Here is a 22,587-nt window from a genome sequence, read left to right on the forward strand (position 1 = left end):
ACATTAAGTTAAACCAGAAGTGAAAGAGGAATGTGTTGTATCACCTCTATATTTCCACGAGGGGAAATGAAACTGGCATTGACATGACTACTTCTTTTTTTCTCACCTGAACCGGTTGAGCTTGTTCCTGGCAAAGGTTGTGTTCCACTCAGATGGCATTACTGCACACAAGGGAACGTCAACATGGAAGAAGTGAATGTTCCTGCAACAAACGGAGGAATGACAACTTTTATCAGACCGTCTTAATGTGTATGGTTTGCGCTGTGAGTAAAATCTTGTTTCGAATTTCATACATTTTGATAAAAGCATAAAGACAATAAATAAATGTCAAGTGTGAAGGTGTGAAATACTTTATGTTTCTTCCTCATTACAAATGCTATCTTTCAGGGCGTGTGATTATGACTGTCTCTGCCTGTGTCCTTGCTGTTCTTTTGGCAACAGCCCACGGTGAGACTTCAGAAACATCCAACAGAACATGTTGATGATCATGGGATGTGACTGGAAATGTAAAATGCAATCAATTACTGTGACTTTTACATCACATACATAATCCAGGTGGTTTATGTAAACATTTCTACAAATAAGGGTTAATATTTTGGGGGGTGGAAATTATTCGGCTTACAATGAGGAAAACATCTTTCAAAATACCTAATTTATTTTCAGATCATTCCTGTCTATGTGTATGAACTGTGTGATATATGATCTTCTACGCTATGCGCACCATGTTTTATAGGTTTTAGCTTCCAGAGTCCCTCTGGTCCCCTTATTGCCCAGCTGGGAGGGTCTGTCCTACTGCCCTGTGCTGCTGAATCCCCCCTGCCTCTGGAGGAGCTGGAGGTGGAGTGGAGAAGAGCAGACTCTGGTGCCCTGCTGCACCTCTTCCAGGAGGGAGAGGAGAGACCAGAGTCACAGGATGAAGCATACAGGGGACGAGCTCACTTCTTCCCTGTGGAAATTGCCAAGGGAAACTTCTCCATCCTCCTCAAGAACGTGTCAGAAGGGGACATTGGAGTTTACAACTGCAAGGTTTACACTGAACATGAGGCAGAGGAAGCGAGAGTTAACCTTGTGAGAGTTGGTAAGTTCTTCCATTCAGTTTTTCAGACGAGCTCACTTCTTCCCTGAAAGAATAGCACGGTGAGTACTCTCTTCCTCTTGAAAAGATCAGTCAGTGACAGGACTTTGTTGTGTGTGTGTGTGTGTGCCTCTGAAAGGCCTTAGACCTCAGAGGGTTAATAATAAATAGGACTTAGCCATTACTATAAGCGTGACAAGCCCGCTTAATAATAAACAGGACTTAGAGATTACTAGAAGCGTGGCAAGCCTTCTTAGTAATAATACTCATAAACACCACTTAGAGATTACTAGAAGCAGGACTTGATATGGCAAGCCTGCTTAATAATAATAAACTGGATTTAGAGATTACTATAAGCGGGACTTGCTATGCAAGCCTGCTTAATAATAAACAGGACTTGGAGATTACTATGAGAGGGACTTGCAAGGCAAGCCTGATTAACAAGCATTTTAGCAGCAAAATAGAGCATTTCAGCAGCGTACGGGTAACAAGCATTCAAAAGACAAAGACAGGTGGGTAGACAAAACGCTGACAGCGGTGACCCACACGTAGTAAAGGAAGATGGAGCATAAAACATTTAAGATACTGTACATTAAAATTGTTTAAAAGCAACTACGTTGCATAAAACATGTCAAAAGGTACAGTAGATAGCTAAGAATTCATAGGCAAATTTGTAAAAGTGTGGTTTCAGTCTGGATTGAAAATCAGTGATAATGGAGTGAGTATGCGCCAGTTTCGTAAATATCTCTTGGAACTCCAGCAACTCATTATTTGTTTTTATCAGACATGTTACCAAAGATCTGATTTTTTCCCTTTGTGTTTCATCTTTCTTTACTTGTGCTCTAAGAGTTTTTAATGGTACATGGATTAGCCCATACTGTCTTGGGCCATGTTGGTGGAGAGGTGGTCCTTGACTGCTTTGTGGAATCCCATGTTCCACGTGAAGAACTGGAGGAGGTGAAATGGAAGAGAACAGACCAGGACATCTTAGTTCTACTTTACCAAGACGGCGTGGTCCTCTCAGATTCTTCACATGAACGTTATCTAGGTAGAACTGAGTTTTTCACCACAGAAATCTCCAAAGGTAACTTCTCTCTGCGACTGGGGAGACTGAGGACTGAGGACAAAGGAGAGTATGTCTGTGAAGCACACCATGGTCTTCGGTCCGGAAACAAGACTGTTGAATTGCAGAGTCTTAGTGAGTATTAATAGTATTTGAGGTGATGATGACCTATACCACCAAAGGAAAAAAGCAACAGCAGACTTGTAATTCCACTTATTTCAACATTTGTTGATGCCATATGTGTATTTGGCACAGGACTCTCTGCTGTTCACCACATGATCTGGTTGTTATGCACCATAGCCTTTGGATTCAGCATTGCATCTTTGGTTCATTTCATTCAGTCAAAGACAGGTATGTATTATCTGTAATGTTGACTATTGTTGACAATTTTGGTGAACAACTGTCATATTTTTTTAGGGTTTTTTGTCTGCTTTCAAAATGCATCCAAGTCCCTCTCACCTATTACTGGACAGGTTCTGAACAGACCTCAGTAATAGGCCACTCAAAAAAGGTCATAAATTCAAAATGCCATAAAACAGGTCAAAATGACATGCGCAAATATGTTTGACTTTTTTTCCCAAGAGTTTTTATTCAAGACAACGAAATTGCGTTTGGAATACAGCGTAAACGTATTCCGGGCCGCAGCATCTATGCACACTGCAACATTTATACAGTAGTACATGATTCAGCACACACAAATGTGAGATGTGCACACGACTATCAAAACCTTTTTTGCCAGAAACACTCTTCACCTTCAACATAAATGGTCCTATTCTGTTCATATGCCATAGTCAATGATGCTGAATATGAAGTAAACTTCTCAAGGCCCCCACTATGGAAAAGGTTTAAAAGGTCAATAAGTTTGAAAAACAGGGAACGACTAACTTTTTCAATGACATGTTGTCTCATCTTGTTAATCCACAGCGTCTGACTGGAAGGCCATGCGAGTGCACATATCACTGGTCATTGTCCCAAACATTGTACTTTGTGTGGCATTTATTCTCTGGGGAGTATGTAGTGAGGGTACGTAACAACAGACAACAAGTTTATATTTCTAGTTCTATTTGAGGTGCATGCAGAAAAACAAAACTAATAATACGGTACATTTTGCTTGCCCAACAATAATATTCCTGGAAAAGAAACGTCAATTTCCATCTTTTCAATGCTTATGTGTGACGTTTTACATTTGATTGCAAATGGACTCCTCTTTGATCAACCAATCTCCAGGTTTCACTGATGAAGTGGCTTTGTGTGCAACAGTCTGCTTGACACGGATAGTTTGCTGCTTTTGGATCAGTCCACACCTGGATAAATTCCCAGGTAGAGTGCTTTCATAATTTATTTCCCCAAAATATCAGGCTACAATATGGATCCCTATCGATATCGATACATAATTATTGATATTTGTGCATTTCATTTCACGAGACAAAAATGTTTCTAGAATGTTTGCAGAGTTCCATCAAGATATTTGGCATTCTGGTGCAGTATTCTGCTATCACAATAGTCTTCTATTTAGGTATGTATCACAATGCAGAGTGTCTTCAATGATCATTTGTTTTGTTTTGCTTGATTACATTTCTTTTTAAATGCTGTAAATACCTTCATTAAAACATCCTATACAATTCAGCGTGTTTTAACGTTGTCAACCCAATTTTCCATTCAGTTGCCTTTATCAACAGGAAAAGGATCAGCTTCTTGGGTCACACTATCGTGCAAAAGTGGGAGTTCGAACACTTCTTCGGACTGATACCTTTTTTTTGTCTTTGTGGTCTCGTTGCTGGTGAGACGGCATTTTTTTTCTGAAATTGTAGTCCTGTTGCTCACATGTATTTCCTATGTTGCTTCAATACTCTATGTTTATTTCATGCATCACACAAGCACAGAGGGTCATTTAAAATTGAACATTGTAGGGGGAGAGTGGGGTAATGTGAGACATTTTTAAAATAATATCCCCTCTAGCCAGTGGTGTAGTCTACGTAGAACGCGGGTATACGGAGTATACCCACTTCCAAATTTCAGGGATTTCAGTATACCCACTTAAAATTGATTTATCCATTGTTTTGAATAGCACAAATATATACAGTATACCCACTTCAAAAAAATGTTAAAATATACAGTATACCCACCATAAAAAAGTAGACTACACCACTGCCTCTAGCCAAGCTAAAATTATATATCTGTAAAATGTCCACCTTTTCCTCTAATTTAGGATGTTACGCAACTATTGGAATGAACAGAATATATTCATGACAAAGGACCATAAAAATATAATTGTTTTCAAAAAGTGGTCAGGTGTCTCACTTTACCCCACAGAAGGGGTAAACTGAGACAAACCAGAGAAATTCCTGGGGTACAGTAAAGTGAACCACAACAGTTTAAGCTGATGAACTTACTTTTCTGCTTAAAAACAACATGTTTACAACCCAACAGCTTAATATTAATAATCTCTGTGAGGGTTGTTTTAGCCAAGATTGTCTTCCTGCTGTAATTACTTCACATTATGGCTTTCCTACAATAAGGGTCATATTAAGATGGTGTGGCATAGGCTACAGGTTGCTAAGGGCCTCCTTGGAAGGTAAATTTCATGACAAAATAATAATAATATATTAAAATAGGAATTAAGGATAGAATGTCTACCAGCTGTGGAGAAGAGTATTAAAAATATTTAAAACCTTACTTTAAAACCTTTACTTTAGAACACTACAGATTCATTTTTCAATATTGCATCTTCTCATAGTTCTGCAGTTTTTGACTTTTGGCCAATCAGTGCCCCCCTGGCAGGCGGGGAGCACTAGGCCACAGGCCCACAGCGATATTGAGCCTGTGCAACCAACAATAAAACCAATGAATGTAATATTTCACGTGTGTTTTAAAAGCTTATTTACATGTGTTATAATGATGTTATGTGTCTCACTTCACCCCACACCATGTGTCTCAGTTTACCCCATACCCACTTTAAAAATATATACAGTATATATATGTCTGGCTTTTCAGGCCAATCCTATACCAGCATCAACCATATGGTGTCATTTGTTGGAAGTGCAGTAACATGCATAATGTAACTTTATCTATCTGAATCTATTTTCTTTGACAAAACAGTTGATTATGTGTAAATGGTGGAATTTTACAAAAATGTTAGCCCAGTAAACCAGCGCCACCCGCTGGATGGCAACATTTATTGCCTGCGAGTGGTCTGGCCTCGGACGGTCGAACATTTTGAACACATTGCCCTGAATCTGGCACACCAATCACAACGCAGAGATTTGTTTTGAATCAAAGCGAGCAGGGTTTTGAGGGAGTGACGACAAAGCTTGCAACGCTGAGAAAGCACATCAACTAGAAAGATGGCGCTGATCGGTCAGAGTGTTGGCCTATAGGCAATCCTCAACAATCCTCAGATGTACTATTAATCAGGGCCAGACTAAATTACACATCCAATCTCACATTTAGGCTGGATTATCAGATGGTTTATTTTTAAAAAGCATGCTTACAAAGGCAAAAGAACCATTATTCTTCCTGGTAATTAGGGAATGTGAGGGTGTTGAAAACAATGTGATTGAATGATCACAAATTTGTTCCAATGCCGAGATAAAGGGGATGTCTCACATTACCACGCTCTCCCTGTGTCACCCAGGGAATGCCAGAAAATGACATACAAAGTGGCACCTTTGGCCCACTGACAGTGTGGTGGAAAGCAACTACACTAGCCGGGAATGAATGTCGGTGAATCGTTTAGCATTAAGAGCTATTAGCAGAAGGATGTGCATTTTGTGAAATCAAACAATAGCTAATAATGGGAAGGGTTTAAAGATGTGATTAAAAACAGATATCACATGTTTTCTAACAACATTCTTACAAAGACACTAGGTCATGATGGTTTACTACAGTATATAACAGAGGGCAAAAAGTGATAGAGCTAAAATGGAATGTGGTAAGGTGGGATCTTATCTGAGAGAGGTAAACCAGTTAGTGCACTTGCCATGTCAAGGAGTGTGCCCGTATGCACGCGCGCCACACCACACACACACACACACACACACACACACCAAAGGTAAAGAGTGGTAACCTATTTTTAGCAAAACGAACCATAACCAGTGGGGCTGGAGTGTGAATAAATGAATGATTTAATTCAACATTCAACATTCAACATTCATGATTAAGTTCCATACAAACTGCACCACATGCATACATTAAAAAAAAACAACTGACAGTCATGATAACACAATAAAGCTTGAAAGCTTATTTCCATTGTGGTTAAGTAGCAGCAGAGGTTAAAATGTCAAGAGTGGAGCTACAGTAGAACACTAAAACAACATAAACATTACTTAAAGCATACACATAATTCATAGTGCTTACTATAAAAGTGCATATCCTGCCCCGACTGATCTGATCTCTAAGCCATGTTTATAAAGCGTGTTTAAAACCATCTAAGCCATTTATCATCTAGTCTCTAGAGCTTCCCCTAGTGGAGTAACTGTGTACGTTCCTCACTCTGCTAAAACATTTTTTTACAAAAACATTTGTAAGTATTTTGGGACATCTCAATTTACAATTGTATACACATGTGCAACCCAATTTGAGAGACTCTATATTGTGAACTAAACAGAAACTTTACATAGTTCAGTCTGCAAAACTGTGAATCTCTTTAATTCAAACAAAAACAATGGCAGCAAAGGGCAGATGATTTTTTATATGACGAGGCCGGTACTGAGCAGACAAGCAGAGATATTTATTACTGTAAAACTCTTTATCTTCCCAGTCTCCATTCGGGCGAAGTGTCCATTCCTGTACTGCATTGAGGAAAAAGGTAAGTGAAGAGCCATACAAGATGATAATATACAGTAAGTTAAGGTAGGCCTAACTGGAGAGCCATACAAGATGATAATATACAGTAAGTTAAGGTAGGCCTAAGTGGAGAGCCATACAAGATAATGATATACAGTAAGTTAAGGTAGGCCTAAGTGGAGAGCCATACAAGATCATAATATACAGTAAGCATGGGCGCAGATAACGGGGGGGACATGACGTACCCAGATTTTCAATCACCTGGATCCGTCCCCCTCACCATTTTGGAGAAAATATCTGATTTCTGCGTTTGCATTTTGCAATGTGTGAAATAGTGCCTCCCTGGACCATTCACTTTCATATGTGGCAAAAAACGGTATTACACTATATATATATAAATCTATTTTTTGGATTGGCTAACAGCCACTGAAGTCCCAGATTTGAAGCGCCATAAGCTTTTTGCTTCCCAATCATGGCTTGATTCAGGAAGTGGAGCTAAGAGCAGACATCATATTTACATTACATTTTTGGCCCAGACCAGTTGCTTGCTTTTATAATTAAAGTTAATCTAGAAGATAGTCCCTTTCTTGCTAGCTATGATGTGGATTACAAAAACTGTGGAACGTGAATGGTGGTGGTGGAAACGCCTGGATTAAAAGTTGGGATAAATACTGCGGTCAAAAATTTTTTTAAGGTAACGTCAATATGGGTTAATGTCCGCTGTGACGCTCTTTGTAGCCTAGTTGCTGATGTTAACTGATGTTAATTGTTCAGAAGGGCTTTTTGGTCTCTTTGTCGTAGGCCTGTCTTCGAGTGAAAAGACAACTTTGTAGGGCCATGCCATGACAGCTGTCAATCAAGTAGGCTAGCCTAACGCAGTAGCTGTCGTGTTCACTGTCCCTGGGTCTGTATGCTGTCAACGTCTGACTTCATTTATTTTTTTAAGGAGCCTTTTTGGAATGATGACTGCGGTGGTGTTATTCTGTTGGATACATTTACTGAGAATTGTTGTTAAAGGAGAAGTCCACTTTTTTGAACATTAATGCCATTTTCTGAGTGGTCTGCAATATTTTAGAGTCCCCCTCACCGTTTATTTCATGATTGCTGCAGTCTCTGTTATTTGGCTGATTTGGATTTGATCTCAACTAGCTTTAGAATGGCCGTCTATGGGCACCTGCAACTCTGTTCTTAAAATCGCCTTTAACATTTGTTTTGAAGAATATGCAACTCAGCAAGTGTTCAGCAGTATTCACTGGTGTTCCTTAGCAATTTTTGTAGCGAAATATGGCATCTGTCGTGTTTTATGTGTGTTTTATGTAGCAATTTGTAAGTTAAGTTTCACTTTCACTTTCACTTTCTTTCACAAAATGGCAAATAAAAAATGACAGAAGCCATATTTCGCCTTGAAACTTGTTAGGGACTGCTAGTGAACACCCCTAACCACTTTGTGAGCTGTAGACTTTCAAAAACAAATGTTTAAGGTGATTTTAAGAACAGAGTTGCAGGTGCTCATAGACGGCCATTCTAAAGCTGGTTGAGATCAAATCCAAATCAGCCAAATAACAGAGACTGCAGCAAACATGAAATAAACGGTGAGGGGGACTCTAAAACATTGCAGACCACTCAGAAAATGGCCTTAATGTTCAAAAAACTGGACTTCTCCTTTAAGCGGTACTACAACGCAAACGTGTGGATTGTATTAAGTGTTGGAGTGTAGATGCAATTGAAACGCAGCGTGGTAGAAAAATGACTGAGTAGCAAGGAGGTTGTCTGAAGAGCTCAAGATCACCATTTAGAGCGCTACTTTTATAAAAAAAAAAAAATCTAATCTGGGGGAGACCCTAGGCCTATTTGGCTTGGTTACCCCCACCCCCCCCACACACACACACACACACCCCAGTCTGACGGACGATTGGTTGTGAAAATGTCCCCCCCCAGTTTTTAAAAGCTATCTGCGCCCCTGACAGTAAGTAAGTTAAAGTGGTGCTGAGAAAAATCCCAATTATATAGGATATATCCTGTCCAGCGTATTACTTAATTTGAATCAGAGGAAATTCAATGATTAAATGTATCTATTTGACTGTCTTTGGCATACAAACGGAAGCAGGTCGATTAGGCCATTGCCATTTAGGCAGCAATCGTTTAGATCAGTGTTTCCCAACCTTTTTTGTCCTGTGTACCCCCAAAGCCTCTTCGTTGTGCCATGAGTACCCACTAATTCATGTTCTATATCGCTTTCTCTGTCCTGATGTGACTGCTCCATACATTTGTTATAATAATTAAACATTTCCAAGTACCCCCTGCAGTGTGCTCGCGTACCCCTAGTGGTACACATACCCCTGGTTGGGAACCACTGGTTTAGACCACCATGCAGTCGTTCAGCCCAACAGAGCCACAGGAACCGGTCGTTTTTATTTAGGTCACAGGGAGCAGTCATTTAGGCCAGGCCTTCTTTTATGCCTGCACTTCTTTTATTATTGCATATTCGTTTGTATATAATATAAATCAGCTCTACTGAATAATACTGTACATTTTAATTTACAGAGAAACGACCACATGGAATATTTTCATTCCTATTCATGGAGCTCAGCAGCTTGTTTCAGATTCTTTTCATATCACTCATTACATCGTCATTTAATCCAGGTATGATCTGTGTAGCTCTCTCAGGTACTGTGCTTCCTGTTACCTATGTGGTACTATATGCTTCATATTTGCCTTTTTCACCGTTGCGTCAAACAAGTTCCATTTTGAAGCAAAGCAGGTATAAATGACAGCTTCAAGCAGAAAACTATAGGTTACATCTGTAACCCCAGCTCTCTGAGGGAGATGAACGAGACATCTCACTATGGGTTAGGCGCCCTCTTGCGTGACCATTTGCCGAAGCTCTCTTTCAATCTCAATCTCTGTTTCAATGCTGTTAGGTCAATGGGGAATGATGCTCAGTCGACAATCTGAAGGCAACCATCCTTTGAGCCTGTGAGGGCATTAGGGCTCGTTGGTGAGATGTCTCGTTCATCTCCCTCAGAGAACCGGGGTTACAGACGTAACCTATAGTTCTCTTTTCGGTCGAATCACTCGACATCTCACTATGGGTGTATCCAATCACTCCAAATTGCCTTGCCAGACACCCAGAACTCAATGGAAGTCCTACCCCCAAGAAGGCTTCCTCACCAAAGACACTTAGTCCATCACCGAATCCAGTTAATGGTGGTCGCCTCCTGAGCCTAGGACCCTGTGCTCCAAGGGTGGCGCATTCACATCCAAGTGGTAAAACTTGACAAAAGTGTCAGGGTCAGCCCAACTGGCTGCTTAACACAGCCCAGCTACCCCAACACCTTGGGTGAGGGCCTATGATAGAGACTGGTCTGCTAGAGTGTGCCCTTATATGAGCTGGGGGCTGGCACCCCTTTTCCTCATTAGCCCGGGCGATGGCCTGAACCAGCCATCATAACAACCTCTGTTTGGACAACGCTAGCCCTTTAAAGGGATTGGCAAAGCGGACGAACAGCTGCTCAGTCCTCCGAAAGGTTCCACTGGCTCACATCTGAAGGAGTTCAGGTTCTTAGGGACGAATGCTGGGTTCCATCTCAGTGTGACTTATGAATCATTGTCTGCGAATTCTGTGCAAGTGGGGTTTACCGACAGAGCATGCAATTCACTAACACGTTTGGTCGTCGCCAGGGCAGGAGAAAGGCCGTCTTACTGGAGAGGATCCCCAAGTCCCAGGGGAGGGTGTAGGGACTCCATAGGGCCAAAGTTATAACTCCAACCCTGCCATCTAGGAAAAAAAGATGTCATGGATGGTTACTGATTATTCTTGATTCACTGGGGATTGAATTCACGCCACAGAAAAGGGAACGACAGTTGTGTGTTGTACTCCAACATTCTAACCACTCACCCACCAGCTCTGCTTCTGCATTGATGATAGTTATAGGATATTAATCCAGATGTTTATTGTTATACCAATAATAAAGTACACTTCTTCAACAGAGTAAGAGCTGTAATCCATTATGTCTGTAAACAGGCTTTATTAGCCGCGTTCTGGTAGACTGTTAAACTGCAGGATTCTGGCATCTCACGGGCAAAGAGGATTCAGATTGGCGACTGAGCGTGTGCACAGCAGTTTTGTGCCCCAGGGCGGGCCCAAGGAGGTGCGCACCTCATTGGCCTAACGGCATGATTGAAAGAGAGCTTCGGCAAGTAGTCACGCAAGAGGGCGTAACCCATGGTGTTTCAACGATTCGACCGAAAGAGAACCATAGACATCAGTGGTACATACTGTATGTTTATTTCTATGCCAAAATATGCTAGTTGTACCTGCTTCGAATGCATCGAATCACAAGGGTCGGATGTTACGAGAAAAATGCCTATTGCTCAGACATGTCATGATTAAGCTGGATATACTTGATTTAACCAATCAGCTTCATCGAACTTAGTACAGCGATTTCTAAACTTCACAATACAAGGGCCTGCTTTGAAATATGAAAATATTCCACAGCCCCCCAAACCTTAAATCTCAACTCAATACACAAGACTACTATCAGCACTTAAATACTAAGATGATACTCTAATATTCAATTGGTTTGTTTTCCTCTATTTTTTTTCAACTGTGTCACATACATTTTACACTTCTTACAGCCCACCTTGAGTATCATTATGGCACAATCAGTGGGCCGAGCCCCACAATTTGGGAATCACTGAAATCATGTAAAATAGCTGCTGTGTCAACAGCAGAGGTACACCGAAATGTTCACCTGCTACAAATACCATAAGTTAGTTTGTTCCAGCGCTGTGAGATGTTTGGCCCTGAAATGAAGAGTAGAATACATATTTATAATCATGGAAGGCCTAGTTGGAACAGCTGTCATTAATAATGTTAAAAGGTCATACAGTAAAACATCAAATATCAAACCAAATCAAGTTTGACATAGCTGATCAAGAAAGTGTAACTCAGACATGTAAGAACAGTATATGTGTAAAACATGTAAGAATCACTCCTTCTTATCGCCATGCATGTGATTTTACCAAATACTAAATTTATTAATTTGTACTATATTCATCTACAGCGTTAGCCTGGCAAGACAGATTGTAAGACTGACATAGGTTTTTAACGCTTGCCTGTTTTAAATTATTTATTGGTCTGTGTTCACAGCTACTGGAATAGCTCTCTGTGTCATCCTGGCATTTCAACCTTTATCTCTAGTTACCATACGCTATCTGAGAAAGAGGTTTCTTTGTACCAGTAAGTGAAAATCCACACAGTGTTCATGTGTTTTTTTGTGTGATATAAAAACCCTGCCCTTGGATACACCATTATTATACAGTCCCTTTAATCATTTTAGTCTGATGACTCATGTCTGTGCTGGCTTTTGGCCTGCTATAGAGCTGTTGGTGTGTACACACAGAAACAGACATTTTTGTCTGTTACTCCGTTTTTATTGGACGACAGACCAATCTATGCAGCTGCATCTGTCATTATTTTAAGTTGTCTTTTCTGCATTCCTAGATCTGTTGTGGACTATCACCATGGCCGTTTTGGTACCTCTGTATATGGCGGTATATCTGTGGGTTTTGTATCAAGTTCAGGACTTTGTTCAAAGTGAGGACTCCGTTCACTACATTGTGTTAAAATCCTTACAATAATGTACTGTATGGGCTGTTATGTAAAACGCTATTTATTTATTCTTTTCAGAGGTATTTCCATATGAGCGTGATGGTGTCATGGCAGTGACAGCTCTTCTTAAAGTTTTAACCGCAATGTCTCTTTTAGAACATCCAGGTGATTGTGAAGGTACGGTATGTGTATATAAAGCGTAATTTTTAGCACCATTTTAAAGGATAACTTCTGCCAATTTCAATACGCTGTTGTTTTGCTCACGCTACACCTGACTTTTCAGTACCTGGTGATGCTGCATTTTCGACCCAGCCCTTTATGAGATCTGAGCTAGTCTAATGTGGGCAGATTTTGTTTGCATTCAGATTTTTCTTAACATAGGTCTACTGCAAATATTATCCCAAAAGGTACCGCTGTTTGTTTGTTGTCTGCTGATAACCTTTTGGATTGGGAATAAATCAGTATGGGTTTTTTTTAATGTAAAAATACACCTGCCCCCATCACAATGACCAGGATCTCGGAAAAGGCTGAAGAAACTGAAGAAAGGTACTGGCAAGTAGTGTGAGCATTACAACTTCATGTTGAAATTGGCAGAAGTTACCTTTTAACTCATGTCAAAATAGCAGGGTATGCAATAAGCACATTGTGGATGCAAGGTGCCATTTGTGCTGTTGTTCTTTCACTACAGTATCGGTGAATGGGTCAACTCCACATCTTATTGTGTACAGGTTTGGAGCTACTGTACTGAGTGCTGTGAATGCCATCGCCCTGACTGGAGAGCTAATACTGAAAGCAAGTATGTACATTGTGTGCGAATGTATTTGCACTCAGTCAATCAGTCTTTCCAAGAATTATAATAGAGAGTTTGTTAAGAGCTCTTATCTCAGTAAGATAGCTACAATATATTTGTGTGAAAATATTATTGTGTGTTACCTTCTTCGGTTCATGTAAGCCTTTCTTTGTATTCAGCATCCATGGTGATGTTTTTACTGAAGTTATATGAACCTTACTTTTTTTCTATGACTGTTCATGCCTCTTGGTCATATCCAGACAGGGTTTAGTCATTATGCTGCCAAATGCTGGAACCATCTTCCTGTCCATATTAGAACTGCCCCAAGAGTATCTTGTTTTAAAAGGAAATTACAGTAAAAACAGCTTTATTTTCATCTGCCTTCTGGTGATAGTTAGCCTGGTCCTGACCATCACATAATATTACCATTTCATTTTGTATTCATGGTCTGGAGGTTGTTTGATCTGATGCAATTGCAGGAAGCGGGAAGGACATTTTCGGAAATATCAGGATGAGTTGTTGAACAGACATGTCTGACGAATGGCTTTGGCGATGTAGGAGCGTTCAACAGACATGTCTGACAGAACATCCTACCGTAGGATAAAATTACAATGTAGGACCGTTTGTCAGAACACCGGCCAAATCCTGCCGCTCAACATCGCTCCACAGAAAACAGACGTTGTCAGGCGTAGTATCTTGGCGGAAGTACGTAGGATGGCGCCAAGGCTAGGTGATAGTTATCTACAATGATACTTCTACCATAATACTTTCTACAATATTTTTTTTCTCTCTTCTGTTTCTTCTCTTTTCTGTTACTCTTTAGCACATTTAATGACAGTTATTTATGATAATGTGCTATATGAATGGATGGATGGATGGATGGATGGATGGATGGATGGATGGATGGATGAACGGATGGATGGATGGATGGATGGATGGATGGATGGATGGATGGATGGATGGATGGATTGTGTTGTTTCCGTGTGCCCTACCAGGAAATGGAAGAAGATGGATGTCTGACCTGAGACTGGTTTCTCTGCCATGTGAATGTATTTTTGTTTGCGGTTGTTTTTTCCTGCTGGTGTACAATCACAGTAAGTCATCCTTGCTCTACATGCACTATGTTTGGCTACTTATTTTTTAAACCTGGCAGTTTGTTCAATTTACGCTCTCCAGAGTAAGGTTTTAATTTCGTTTTCAACAGGGAAATGCTGCAGAAGACGAGAAGGTACACTTTGATTTACTTGTTACTGTACCAGTTGCCTGGGATTACAAGTATACCTGTATCTGTGTACTGTACTAGTCATGCGATAATAACTTTGGAAAGATCCATGTTGAGGGACGTGACTAAACTGCCTAAATATGTACAGTATTTAACAGATCTATATCTATAAGTAATCTGTGATTTATCACATCCTTAGGGCCTACTCACAGGCACAATAGGGATCACAGGTAAGTAGCACAAGAACACTACTGTACACATACTTTAGCTTAAAGGGACACTGTGCAGGAAATTGTCAAAAAAGGTACTGCAACTATGCCTGTGAGTAGCTTTGTACTATTGTTACCAATATAGGCTACTGCTAGCTTGTCTTGGAAAAGTAGAAATCCCCTCACGGACCACCTGAGCTCTGTCGCGGACCACCAGTGGTCCCCGGACCACACTTTGAGAATCACTGCCTTAAAGTACACCCAAGCCATGTATCCTAACAATGTTTACAAATTCTGCCTCAGAGAATTATAACATGGCAATACAGTAGCAGAAGAACACTACTGTACACAAACTTTAGCCTTAAAGGGACACTGTGCAGGAAGTGGTCAAAAAAGGTACTGCAACTATGCTGCTCATTGAAACTGGGCTGAATATTGCCAGATTTCATCTTTACATGAACGTTTACTAAGTATTAAACAAATATTTTCTAGTATGGTCCAAGTACAGACAGCAGCGAAAAATGGCTATTTTTGGAAATTCAAAATGGCGGACCATGGAGAAGATCCCCCTTTTCATGTATGAAAAGTGCAATTTTTCCAGTCATAATGAATACTTAGAATTTGATGCTGGTGGTAAGTATTCATGAAAAAGATAACATTAGTGAATGGGCAGCATGAATTCTGGAAATAAACAACTAAATATCTCACACAGTGTCCCTTTAAAGTACACCCAAGCCATATATCCTAACAATGTTTTCAAATTCTGCCTCAGAGAATTATAACATGGTAATACAGTAGCTAAAAAATATATGGAAATGACCTGTGTACATAGTCTTGACTGGGCCTAGGCGATTAATTCAGAGGGAGAAATGACAACCCTAAAATGCTGAAGACCATTACCTCCCTCATTTGATTTAATTTGGCTCTGCATTTGCATAGTTTTCAAGGACAAACCATGTGGACTTTTTTGTTCCACAAAAAGATGCTGGCCATGTTAAGTAACTACTGTACATGACACATCAGAATTTTTCAAAACTTTAAAGCTTCTTGTTCATTTTCAAATTTCTCAGCATAGTATGTCCGGTAAAATATACATATTATGTAGGTCGTACTCATACAACTGTGTGTTAATGTTTTGCTCATGTATGTGTTTTATATGGCAACTACAGGATGCATGAACACCATGAAGAGCACCAGCTGAATCCTGGTGTGGACTACATTACCTGAACAGAAAAAAACAACACAATTTGTGCTAAGAGTACTAAAGATAGGCCTACATATTAGTGCAAACTATATGCCTACGTATGTCCTTCTCATATGTTTTGTTATGACTTTTGAATAAAAATGTCACAATTCAAATGTGAATTAGTTAAACTGTAGCCTTACTGTCAAAAAAGGATTGATGCATGCTCTACAGGGACAAGGAGGAAGAGACAGCTCCTCTCCTGGCCATGTGAGCTGAGTTGTATTTGTACACCTTGTTTTCTACTGTTTTTCTATTTCTGCAAATTAAAAATAGGCTAAGTAGTAATGTTAAGTTATGTGAATTATACCACATTGAAAGCCCATGAGGAAAACCAAAAATGCTTGTTCAAAACATTCAACTCTTCAAGCTGGCTGTTTAAACTAATATGGATCAACATAACATCACAGAAAAGGACAAGGACCATTATGACACAAAATCTATGTCAGTTTTAAGGATTTCGTCCAAAAAAGAGGATTTTGTCATGGGGTCACAGAAGTGCTCTCCCTGATGGGTCTACGGAAAGTGATTTCCCTGTATTCCCAAATCAGTGAAATTGCCACACATATTTCTTGTCCTAAGCTGATAGCATTGGCTGTTATGTCCCCATACAGACACAAGTCGATGTGACTTTGCAGGCAAGTATGGCACCATTGACCCAGGGGGAGAAGCAGAAAGCAACTAAGAGGAGTGAGGGAGTGAGTGTTATTTTCACACTACCACAGAATGATTTAACCTCACCTAAACATGCTCATGCAGTGCTTACATCCACAGTCCATATGTAACACAATCCTGGTTGTTATTCATCATTTCATCAAAAATGTAAGTGGGTGCCCAACTCCAGTGGCAAGCCTACCTACAAAAGCAGAGGATGTGCTCTTTTCTGAAACTGTGTAAGCGTCATCTACATCTGCATCATCTCCCATAGGCAATTGCCTAGAGCCCCGACCAAATATGTCCTCCATGGGGGCCCCGGCTGTCACACCAGTTGCGGGAAACACACAAAAACTAGGCTTTGTCACTCATGAAAAGTTATCGAAGATGTACTGTATATGAGAGAACAATACCACAAACACACAACATTTTATGCCTATATAATGCTTTTTGTGAGCCCCATGTTAATATTTCACCTAGGGCCCCAAAATGGCTAGATCCGCCCCTGTCTACATCAACACTGTTGGTACTGTTTTCACTAAAGGTGAACAGTTAACCGTTTTGAAAGAATTTATTTGTGTCAAAGACAAGTGATAGATAAAGCCATGCCGTCTGGAAATTAATCCAATGCACCTCATCATCTGGGATTAACAAGCATTTTGACCATCTTACACAATACGGCATAACAAGCATTTTGACCATGTTAAACAAAACATCATAACTAGCATGTTGACCACCTTATACAATACATCATAACTAGCATGTTGACCACCTTAAACAATACATCATAACTAGCATGTTGACCACCTTAAACAATACATCATAACTAGCATGTTGATCTTACACAATACGTCATAACTAGCATTTTGATCTTACACAATACGTCATAACTAGCATTTTGAGCACCTTATGCACAATTACATCAAACCTGAGGCATTTTGATCTTACACAATACGTCATAACTAGCATTTTGAGCACCTTATACAGTACTTCATAACTAGCATTGTCAGCTGCCTACCTCTTTTATGATCCAGTCTATTATTTTTATTCAACACTGCCTGGCACCAGGGCACGTTACTGTAAGCCAAGTCCTGTTATGAATCATTGACATGCAGGTAGGAGTGCGAGTCATTGGAGGGTAGAATAATTTTTAGATGAAAACACCAAATCCTGTCTCTCACCTGCAGGGAGAACTCCTCAGGGACAGACAGGAGATTTGTGCCTCCTCAACTACATGCCTTTATTCAAAGGTAATATTGCCTGGAGAGGAGAGGGGATTATGCTTTCTTGAATAAACATAATAGTGTCTCTGCACCAGGGCTTGACACTGGCACCTGCCAACCGGCTGGCAGTTTATTCCTTGGTATGACATACGCATCAAAGTAGCATACGTGTTGTTTTTCTCTTATGTATCAATTGTTTGCGTTTAAGTTCAAGACAAAACTCAGTAACTCAGTTATATTCTCTCGATATACTTCCACGTAGAATATGGAGCTATACTCATCTTGTTTTAGCATCTCATCTTCTTAGGTTCGATGTACACCATCATGATGAAAAAAAAACCATGTAAAATCTGTGGCTAGTGGAATACCTGAATGGCTCGGGAAAACCACAGTGGCCGGTGGGTGAAAAAGTTAATGTCAAGCCCTACTCTGCACCGTAGAAATATTACTGTAACACACTAATCGATGACTTCATGGATCTGTGAATGTTACTCTCCTGGGTTGATGATTGTAATGGAGAAACATACAATCACACAGACTTATGAAAGTACAGTACCCAATATACGTTATCACAGTAACACCCAGTAATATATAATCTCGATGAACCCTCATTAACATCCAAGTGTTTGACCTCTTATTAAATTCAGCAACAATGCAATGAATTATAACACTATTGATGAAGATGTTACTTTTTTTCCAATCCGAAAGTGGGGAGGGATGGAAAGATGATAACGTGTGTAACTCAACAAATGGAAGCTTGGGTCTGTATGAGTGTTTGTATTTGTGTGTGTGTGTGTGTGTGTGTGTGTGTGTGTGTGTGTGTGTGTGTGTGTGTGTGTGTGTGTGTGTGTGTGTGTGTGTGTGTGTGTGTGTGTGTGTGTGTGTGTGTGTAGGAATGCACCTGTGTTTGTTTATAGATGTACAGGGATGCCTTAGTGTGTCTGGTGAAGGTGTTTCAGAGCAGGACTACTTAGATGCTGTTTACCTACAAACTTGCTCCTATCGCCAGTCCCATGAGCAGGACTACTTAGATGCTGTTTAACTTGCTCCTATCGCCAGTCCCATGAGCATGTCTCATAATTATCCCAGCCCCTCAATAATGCTGCTGCTGTTTCTGCTGCTCCGACTGGGCGTAGAGAGAGAGAGAGAGAGAGAGAGAGAGAGAGAGAGAGAGAGAGAGAGAGAGAGAGAGAGAGTGTGTGTGTCATAATTGTCCAAGCCCCTCAATACTACTGCTGCTGTTTGTGCTGCTCCTACTGATGCTGCTGTAGTTGTAAACACCAAGAGACGAGTGACAAGTCACGTCACCTCAGAAGTGAACACAGCCAGCCAGCTCGCCTCAACTCCCCCATTCCCAACATGGAAACACTATCATCTGTGATCTATGCATCCCTGCCTATACATTACAACTCACCTACAAGCAAGCAATACAAGCAATCTCGCCCTCTCTCTCTCTCTCTCTCTCTCTCTCTCTCTCTCTCTCTCCCTCACTCTCTCTCACCCCTCCTCCCTCCCTCATCTCTCTCTCTCTCTCCCTCACACACGCACACACACACACACACACACACACACAAAGTCCCAGGTGGACTCATTAAATGGCGCCACATGCAGAGGGGAGGATGGGGTTTGGTGTCTCGTAGTTGGCAGGAAGATCCCATGTAATGGTGGGTGGAGGGAATGGTAATATGGTAATGGTGGCATTTAAGTCAAGCCCTGGTGGAGGATATTAGGCACTGACTGGAGATAGTAAACATCAGGGGAGAGAGAGAGAGAGAAAGAGAGAGAGAGATAGAGAAAATATGTGCATGTGTGCATGCATGTGAGTGACTGTAGCCTATCTGTCTCTTTCTGTCTGGCTTTCTGTGTGTGTGCATGTGCGTGTATGTGGGTGCGTACATGTGTGTGAGTGAGTGCGTGCGCGCGCGCATGTGTGTGTGTGTGCGTGTGTGTTTGTTTTTGTTCTTGTTTTTGTTGCCATTTCCATATTCAGGAAATGCTATCATGTTAAAAGCTAAAACTTTTCACAGAATTTCTGTAGCAGAAGAAGGTTGGTGTGTACACTTGCAATCCAAAAAGAAACTTTATTTAGTTTCAAAAATTAAATATATAATAAGTTAAGAAAAAAAAACATACAACATTTTGATCCCCTGGATGTTTTTTATTTTTCATTTTTCTCAACTTGTAGCCCAAATCAATTGACCTTCAGTAAAAACTCGACCACAGAATATGATGTTTTTCCTTCTTCCATTGCTTTTCTTCACACTACAGGTACTCATATTCATGGCTGTGAGTACAGGCACATAAAAGGTTTTAGCTTTTAGCCCTTCATGTCTAGAAACATCAGTGAAATTGTATGTGTGAGTGAGTGAGAGAGAGGGAGAGAGAGAGAGAGAGAGAGAAAGAGAGAGAGAGAGAGAGATCATGATTTCTGTTTTTCCTGCAACCCACACCATTAACATTTTTTTTCTTTTGCTGGTATTGTAGGCAACAGCTGCCATGAATATGTTTTTTTTTCTTTTGTAGCAGGTCAGGTTAAAAAATCAATGCCAGAAGTAATAAGACATAAGTGAACAGTTGCCATGGATGTACTGCGCTTGAGATCACCAACCATTACCACAAAAACCTTAACTGACATCTCAGGAAATTACATGGTATCGTACTGCATTGTGTTTTGATGAGCTGTTGGATATTGAATCACATCGTACTGTAGCACATTGTCCTGTGTTTATTTGATTAGGCAGATACAACTGACAACTGGATTGAAAGATTCACATTCATCTACACGTAGAGAGTGTTTAAACAACTGGATTTCCATACAGAGAACATGTCCACAGAACATGTTTACATATTAAGTCGTATATCCGCCTTTGGGATGGTCTAATCGATCGTCAATCAAACAAAGAAGCCCAATCGATGTGGTCACTGGTCAATTTCTGCTTTGCTTATGTACACTAGATGGTTAAGCTTGTCAGTTGATGAATGTCAAGATCACACATCAAAGGCTTCCAGGAAAATTGATTTTTCTGTCTATGGATTCGTATCTATCCATCTGTGTGTGTGTGTGTGTGTGTGTGTGTGTGTGTGTGTGTGTGTGTGTGTGTGTGTGTGTGTGTGTGTGTGTGTGTGTGTGTGTGTGTGTGTGTGTGTGTGTGTGTGTGTGTGTGTGTGTGCGTGCGCGCGTGCGTGCGTGCGTGCGTGCGTGTGTGCACACATTCATTCGTGTGCGTGGACCCACAAACAGTGAATCAGGATTGGTACTTATGTAATGTTCTCAAGAACATCACTTGCATGCAGATATCTCAACTTTCCGGATGAAATTTGTGGATAGGATGTCAAGTTGTTTATCTTTGTGCCCAAGTTGAGAGAGCAATTTGAGAAAAGCATTAATCCAGAGGCAGGGCTGGATTAATGCACAGGCTAGGTATGCCTTTAGCCAAGGGGCCCCCACCTGCCAAGGGCGCCCACGATTGGAAGAAATTGCAAAGATTTGTCTGCTGTTGAGTTTGAATTTCGTTAATACTCCTTCATTGGTCTGTATTATGACTCTGTGTACCTACATTTATTGCGAAATTTGCCTTCTGCAGGGGCCTACAGCAATCTATAGCCTAGGGGCCCCATACCATCTTAATCCGGCCCTGGACAGAGGAAAGATTCCAATGTTGACTTTCCCTGCATCATCCTGCAGTGACAGTTGCGCTCCTCTTCTGGCTAAGCCACAACATATTTCCCAACTATTTCACAATTCTTTCAAAATTGACAGGTTAGATGGAGATATTTATGCAATGCAACTTGATCGATTATTTTGAAACTTTTCTTCATTCACCAAGAATGAATCCAAAACATCCACCATCCTCATTCCTCCAAGCTGTGCCCTGCTTTCTGTTTTGGCCTTCTGCAAAGAGATCCATCCCCATGTGTTCTCTAGTCACAGGCCTTTGCAGTCATGGCTGCAATTACAATTGAGGACTCAGAGGTCACGTCCTCTGTAATATTTTCAGAAATGTTAAATTTATCTATGGTGAAAATCGATATATGATCAACAATGATAAATTCAGTCTGTATACACCATCCTCATGTCATCCTCAAGGCAGTAATGAATAAAAAGAAACTTAACAGTTTGACTGAAGAGTTTGAAGCATTCTAAATGTAGCACTACAGTATGCGGTACCATTCGCAGTATTTTACCTCTCTATTTGAAAATGTCTCGTTACAGCCTTGTTTGCAGTGGTGTTTGCTTCCATATTTCTTATTTGACCCAGCTGCCCAGTATAGCTGCTCAGAAAACACTGCTTCTTGTGAATTATATAGGACCTCCATTTTGCCTCTTTATTGAACAAATTCTGCAGAATATGGCACAATAAAAATGCACTGCATGTATGCAGGGCCGCTGACAGCTTTGGCTGGACCAGGTACAAAGCCATCCCAAATTCATCCCAAAGGCCCCCCCAACTCAATACATTCAATGTAATGGGGAGCCAATTCTGGGCCCGCCTTCTCCCTGGGCCCGGGACAAATGACCCTTGAACGAAGAGAAGACACCGGAGCAGCTCAGATGGGATGCTTTTTCTTTTTAATTCAAGTGCCTAATATGTTGTGCACTTGAATTAAAAAGAAAAAGAACATGGCACAATAAAAATGCACTGCATGTATGCAGGGCCACTGACAGCTTTGGCTGGGCTAGGTACAAAGCCATGTTCTTGACCTTTTTG

The 22,587-nt window shown here is 40.7% G+C and overlaps 1 protein-coding gene across 1 annotated transcript; it reads left to right on the forward strand.

Moving 5' to 3' along the window:
* The first annotated feature begins 682 nt into the window (after positions 1-682).
* LOC134442258 (uncharacterized) lies at positions 683-15,184 on the forward strand. Its single transcript, XM_063192501.1, has 17 exons — positions 683-689; positions 734-1,078; positions 1,923-2,273; positions 2,394-2,489; positions 3,063-3,161; positions 3,366-3,458; positions 3,580-3,654; positions 3,802-3,918; positions 6,898-6,945; positions 9,468-9,566; positions 12,076-12,165; positions 12,430-12,522; positions 12,616-12,714; positions 13,226-13,333; positions 14,323-14,421; positions 14,532-14,555; positions 14,749-15,184. The coding sequence occupies exons 1-17, from the start codon at positions 683-685 to the stop codon at positions 14,781-14,783; spliced, it is 1,878 nt and encodes a 625-aa protein (XP_063048571.1). The 3' UTR covers positions 14,784-15,184.
* The last annotated feature ends 7,403 nt before the right edge of the window (positions 15,185-22,587 follow it).

The sequence above is a fragment of the Engraulis encrasicolus genome, unplaced genomic scaffold (genome assembly GCF_034702125.1).
Source record: "Engraulis encrasicolus isolate BLACKSEA-1 unplaced genomic scaffold, IST_EnEncr_1.0 scaffold_134_np1212, whole genome shotgun sequence".
Lineage (NCBI taxonomy): Eukaryota > Metazoa > Chordata > Actinopteri > Clupeiformes > Engraulidae > Engraulis > Engraulis encrasicolus.